The sequence below is a fragment of the Montipora foliosa genome, chromosome 7, assembly GCF_036669935.1.
Source record: "Montipora foliosa isolate CH-2021 chromosome 7, ASM3666993v2, whole genome shotgun sequence".
Classification (NCBI taxonomy): domain Eukaryota; kingdom Metazoa; phylum Cnidaria; class Anthozoa; order Scleractinia; family Acroporidae; genus Montipora; species Montipora foliosa.
In genome coordinates, this window is record NC_090875.1 from 18,499,865 (window position 1) to 18,506,600 (window position 6,736).

At 40.1% G+C, this 6,736-nt stretch overlaps 1 protein-coding gene across 1 annotated transcript in view; it reads right to left on the reverse strand.

The window, feature by feature from the left end:
- Positions 1 to 6,736, reverse strand: part of LOC138011028 (DDB1- and CUL4-associated factor 1-like) — a 46,939-nt gene that overhangs the window by 4,221 nt on the left and 35,982 nt on the right. Inside the window, 8 exon segments of the mRNA XM_068858042.1 lie at positions 458 to 562; positions 3,097 to 3,190; positions 3,621 to 3,854; positions 4,786 to 4,870; positions 5,668 to 5,750; positions 5,857 to 5,916; positions 6,034 to 6,105; positions 6,247 to 6,313. Of these exon segments, the coding sequence (XP_068714143.1) occupies positions 458 to 562; positions 3,097 to 3,190; positions 3,621 to 3,854; positions 4,786 to 4,870; positions 5,668 to 5,750; positions 5,857 to 5,916; positions 6,034 to 6,105; positions 6,247 to 6,313 (800 nt within the window).

Consider the following 6,736-nt stretch of genomic DNA (forward strand, 5'->3'; position numbering starts at 1 on the left):
GAAAAAAGCCGCGATTTTAATTTGTAACAATACAATCGCTCTAGGCAATATCAACGGCATATTGGTTGTCATGTTTGCTTTTACTCTGTGAGTTTTTAGACTCTTTCTTGGAAAAACCACGGCAACAAAATTTGTGCAATATTGATTAAACACGAAAATATATAAGTGACTATTGCTTAAGTTGTCCAGATAAGTGCGTGGGATCACTTCTTCCTTCACATATAGTAATAACGGAAATTTTTGGTGCATCATCAGGGGGCAACAAGCAACCTTAGGTTCCAAGGATTTTTCGAAGGATCCTGGCTAATACCAGTAAGACTGTTCTTTGAAGTGTTGCCAACTCTACCCCAGCATTAATCACTCTCAGGTAGTCCTCAAGTCTACTCGAAATAGTTCTCAGTACTCCGATAACAGAGTTTTTCCTGTAAAAGCAGGGTTCATTAAAAAGTCAATTTACCAATAGGTTGATAGTCCGTTGCATCGAAGGTGCGGAAAGATGATTCGTAAGGTCCAAGCAGATGACTAGCGACAGGAATGATAATGGCATCAGACTGGTGTTTCACTGGAAAAATAAATGGAGAAATATTAGCAGCAAAATTCATGTTTTTCTGTAGTACAAATCTAGGGACTGTAATTCCTTTCTTTAGAGAACAAGCACATGAAAAGAACCTCTATTTTAGAAGCTGTGAAAAAGCATCACGCGTTAAAAGGGAGTTTCAGTCACGTTTCACATGCACGTGATCCGAAACGATTTCGTGTTAACTGAAGGGAAATTTCACAATTTAACACCTTATCACTGATAAAGCTTCTCAGATAAAAGGGGAAGTTCCTGTGCTTTTTTTTTTTTTTGGAATTACAGTCTCTAAATGAAGAAATGTCTTTCACTTCAAGGTGGGTTAAAAGTGAGGTTCTGCATGAAAAACTAAAAAAAAGCATTGATGTTATGTCAGCTTGTCTACACTCTGGATATCAAATGTTTCTGTACATGGTAGGGGTGGAGTGGAAGTGCAAAGCAACGAATACAACAGGAGGTTGTACCTCCCCCACCGTGGAGATGGGATTCATTCATTTATTCATTCAGTCGTTGAGATGTGATAACATTCTTCACCAACGTATGAAGACTTCTTGGTCTTGGCGTCCCTGTGGTTACATGCCCATCGAATTTTGCAAATATCACGAAGTGTTCATTTAAGTCCAAATGCAAAGTATTCTTAATACTGTTGGGGTTAGAGGTAAAGTTGTCGCATAAATTTCCAACAGTTTTTGTTTCAAATACAGCAGTCATATGTGACGTCACTTACTGCTGCAAACCAGAGTCTTATTTGATGCCGAAAAAGAAAAGATGGCAGTGGTAGGAACATTAAAATAGCAAAGTCCCGGGCTCACTCTCGAACTTTACATGAGACGAACTAAATGGTAGTTTGGGTCTATCCAAATTTCTTTGGGTCGACCTAATTAAGATTGTTGGGCTGAACGTCCAACCAACTGCCAAAGCAAAAAATATACGTCATCATAGAAGTTCTTAAATTGGGAGTTAAGTTCGACTCATGAGAAGTCCCACGTTTGTTCCGGACTCGACCTTCATACGCTCTATCCGTCAGGGGCAGACAGATAGAACGTGTTGGTCCATCCAAATACAGTTCGTCGACGCAAACGGTAGTTGCCATTTGGACGACACTTTGGACGGCAATTTTCACTGTTAAGTTTGTCCTTTGCAAGAACTCGGGCTCAGCTCAATTCCTGAAGAGCAAAGGCACTTAACCCTTAGGCTATCGAGATAATCACTCCAAACAATGCAATTTTAAAGTACTTAAATGAAGCTAACCCTAACAATTCATTGAATGCTAACCGAACAAAAATGGGTGCTTACACTTAAATCCGTAGATAAATCAATGACGTTTAGCTGCAATTTCAACCACTTTATATTCAGGTGTAATTTATTACGAAAGGCTTGGTTACTACGGCTTGCATTGACTGTCAAAAATGGCACGGACCCCTTCACAGAGTCAAACGTCGGACTTGTCATGATCTTGAAGTCTGCCTCCTCTTCAAAGCGAGTCTAAGTGCGAAGTTTTTGTAATGGTAATTAGTTCTACTTTACATATGAATGAAAACTAATTTTCATAACAAAAACTTCGCACTTCGACTCGCTTTGAAGATGAGGCAGGCAAGAACTCGGAAATGGCTTATTCCGGCTATTAAGTTCGTCTCACGTGAAGTTCGACGTTTTGCCCGCGACAAAGCAATAAATAAGTAGAGAAATCCGAAGTGTCGTAGGTTCGACTCCTGCAATGGAGCGCTCGGGTTTTTCCGAATATCCTCGAGTCACCACCGAAAAATCATCTCTTCATTTCAAAATAAGGACCCCTATGTTTGAGAGAGAAATGACGTTCGCACTTATTTGGACGACAATCAAAGCAACTGGCTTCATAGCTCAGTTGGTAGAGCATTGCACCGGCGCTTATTTCCCTTTCGTAAACGGTCGTTGCCATTTCTCAGAACGGTCGTTGCCATTTGAAACGGTCGATGCCATTTGAAACGGTCGATGCCATTTTTTAGCTCTGAATTACACTCATTAGGTCTAACAACTCAAAAGGTTGCGGTTACTGGGAGTTGTGTCTCGCTGGTCATATGAGTTAGCTAGGGTTCGGGTTAGGGTTCTGTTTAGGGTGAGGGCTAAGAACCCGAGTTCGAGTCTTGAAATTTTCGGACTCTTTTTTTCCTCCAGTTTTTCTTTTATAAATGTGTTTTTTTCCCTTTTTTGTCTTAATTTTTGTTTTTCTTAGTTTGTTTCTTTTAATTTTCTTTGAAGTGAAGTGTGTAGTCGACCGTTATAAATGGCAACGACCGTTCTGAGAAATGGCAACGACCGTTTACGAAAGGGCAATTTGCTGCACCGGCATTGAAGTGGACACGGATTCGAATCCATTCCGTTTTTCAGGTGTCCATGAGAGACAATCGCTTAAATTGTCCAGATAAGTACAAGAGTCATATCTCTCTTTTGTCTATAGCCCGCACTTCAAAAATATAGACAAATTTCTTGTAAAAGGATGTTTGTCATTGAAACGAGATCCTCTCAGTTGATCATCAACTCACCTCCGTACATGACGTCCCCGCTGTTGTTGAATTTTACTTGACATTGATCTAATGACGAACAAGTGTCAAGCAAATGAAAAGAACGGAGATCCCACTATGCTACGAGTCAAGGAACGAGTCCCAAGATGGCTGATGCACAGATACAGGGCTAAGCTTTATTTGAGAAGGTAGACTGCTGTTGTATAAAATCCTTCCCTTCAACTGAACTGTTAACAAAGCACTGAATACAGTAAAACCCAGAGAGTAAGAAACTTCCATTTAAAAGTATAGCCTAAACAGGTTCTTACATAAATGGTAAATAATAGAAATTTAGGATATCTTGGTTCTTAAATAGGGTCTTATTTTCGGAAGAAAAAAATCACGTAGTAGATAGCAGCCAGTTTCAGTAATCCAATATGGCTGCTGGTCACGGGAGTGAAAACGCTTTAAAACGAAATGAACGAAAGCAGTTTCCTTGAGAACTGCGATACAGTTTTTCTTGCGTTTGATGACATCGCAGTCATCAAATTAAAATAAAAGGATACAATTTCCGAGTTAATGATGATCTCAAGTCCTGACGGATGAAACACGCCGCTGACAAAATTGTTAAACTTGTCGAACTTGTGAATAACTCGATTTCCTTTGACATCCCATAATACGCCATCGTTGAGTACCAAATCATCGGTGGGATTGAAGGTGGCAAGATTCTTGGAATAATTGTTTGGGCTGTTAGGATCGTTAAATGTAAGAATTCGGTGACCCGTAGCTGTGTCGTAGATCTGAAACGAGAACAAATAAATACATAAATAAACAAATAAATAAACAACATATCAGTCAACTTAAATTTGTCATAGCATGTTCTGGGGCCGGTTGCTCGAAGCCCTATTTGCGCTAACCGTTGGCTAAGAGGTATCAAAACCTATAGGTTTTCATGGTAGTTAACCCTGGTTAGTGCTAACCATGTTTGAGCAACCCGGGCTTGTTCTTTTTTTATTAAAACTGAGTAAGTAAAATAGGTGAGTATTGATCATCGTGGTGGTAAATAAATAACAACACGAATGATCGTTTGCGTCACGATGTTGTCACTTAGGTTGTACATCGTGACGTTTCGACCACTTTCTTCTGGTCTCCTTAAGGTCATCTGGTTACGCGCTATCATGATACTATTTATTATATGGAGGAGAGTGTTTTACTGGGAACTAAACCACTCGTAGATTCCATACGCCACTTCATCCGGGACCCGAGTGGCGTATTTTCCGTATGTCACCTTTGTGAGTGTCGTATCGTTCAATGACGTCACGATTCCCGCCTTTTATATCTACCACCTTGCGAATTATACCGGGCGCGCGCATAACTGCAAAAGGATTGGACTTTGCTTTCCCCTTTACAACCCTTCCATAGCTTTTTACTCTGTTCCAGGTTTTTTCGCGCCGTAGTTCAAGCGCAAGGCTCCAAAACGCACGCTACAATTGAAGGCAAGCGAAAACAGTGATTAATATTGAAGGCGGTAGTTTTACCAGCACAGAAACAGAAAAGTAAAGGAAATTCTGCTTCAACGCTTGATCTCTTCGTTTTACAGAGATAAAAGTACTATTTGTTTCAGGATGATAATTTAAAATTCATTTTCGACGAGATTTCAATTTAAAAAAATGGAAGATCATTTTAGAGGAATTCGTTGTATGCTTAAGACTTACGTCTTGGCTGACTTACATGAGCGGTCGAATCATATGTACCAATAATTTTATCTTCTGATAAGTTACTAAACTTTACCCAGGTATCTTCACTGAAAGAATGTCTGCAAAATGAAGAAGAAAGACCTCGTGATAGTAAAGGACTGATCAGACAGACATATTAAACTGCTGAAATTCCAGGGGAATTAAAAGAAAGACGAAAAATTAGCCAGCAAAATCAACCGGTACAAAGTTGGCTTAGCTAAATTCTGCGTACAGAGTTTCCAACTTCGTCCCCTGGGTCTCTCTTCTTCCAAGGAAGGGAAGAAGAGAGACCCTGGGGACGAGGTTGCAGAGTTTCGAGAAGAATGAAGGATTTTTTGGGGAGAGAATTCTACCAGCATTTTCGACCAAAATTTGAGAGGAATGATGGCACATCAGGAACAGCAACTATACGCATAACACGTGTAAGAAAATTTATGGGAGCAGCATCGCTTGGGGCTTTTCTGTGTTGTGCGACCCTCGGAACCCACGTTGTGAAACTCAAATCATGAACTGAAACAAATGGAAAATACCTTGTGCCGAATTCATGTGATTATTCAGTGAAAGTGGTCATGTGCTTCTGTGACATTAAACTACGACAAGCGATTTATAAGAGCAATGTCGGCCGGAAGAATAATCCATTTTGCGAACAGAATTTATCCAAGCTTGGTAAACGGTTTCCAGCGCGGGAAAAGGAGAAAATTGCGGGAAACTGGAAAATCTATGTAACGTGGAGGAGAGACGATAAATGCGGGTCGTTGATAAATAGCAAGGAAAAAATCTATTGGTTTCAAGGGTGCCATCTGTGACAAAGTGGAGCCAGTACATGTCAAACAAGCTTAACTGGTCTAAGCTAGAAGAGGGTCTTATTCCCACTTACTTCATCTCGAATAGTTCACCAAACGCCCAAAGAGCTGATGGCGGAATAGCGGATGATGACGAGGTTAACAGGAGTTCGCGGTCCTGGAAAACGGAGCAAACATACAAACGGCCATAAACTCAGTTGTGCACACTTTAATAAGGAGACTAAAAAGCGCCGGCTACAACGAAGGTTCACAGAGTTTATCACCTTTGAACACTGGCACATGGAAATCGCTCTATCTGGACTACAAAGGTAAGATGCTTCTTCCTGGAATAAAAAAGAAATACGAAAATTATTGATGCTTAGGGCGAGTTTGAAAGAGGACGACATATGAGGATAACGATGATGAGGCCAACCATTCGGAAGACGTCAAAGACATCTTACCTGACCAGTCATTAGGTTAAATTCCTTTATCTCGCCCATCTGCGTGCCAAGCAAAATGGTCTTTCCGTCGGGCTGGAAAAAGAACAAAATCAAAGAAATACGTGATGTCTCTACATCGATAAATGCAACGTGGATCCAGCGAAGATAAGAGCGAAGTATTTAAGCTAGCAGGTTGATGACCTAAACGAAAAGGCATCGAAATAATGAGCTTACCGCAAAGGACGCACAGGTGAAAAGGCTGTTATCCTCGTTGTCTCGAATAGCTCGAAGAGGTTTAAATCTATAAAGAAAATTATCGTAAACGTATCGTATCGTATCGAGATATCGGGTTTCCTATCGGTGATGCTTACTTAAACTATCCGGAGAAAGTAGATCTGAGTAAGTACTCTTCGTATCCAGAAAGAAAATTGGGGGTAACCATGCATTTTTTCAGACATAATTAAGCTTCAATTTGCGAAAGAACGCCATACATTGCTTTGTATTTTAAAGCTTTTTACAAATGTTATTCACGAATTATCTTTGAAAAATGCGTGGCTACCCCAATTGTCTTTTTGGATTTCAATAATTAACAATTATTCGCCGAAGGCAAAGTGATTATCGGTGAATATTCACCTCGACTTCGTCTCGGTGAATATTCACCGATAATCACTGAGCCAGAGGCGAATAATTGTTTTAGTATAAATACACAGATGATTATTTCAAT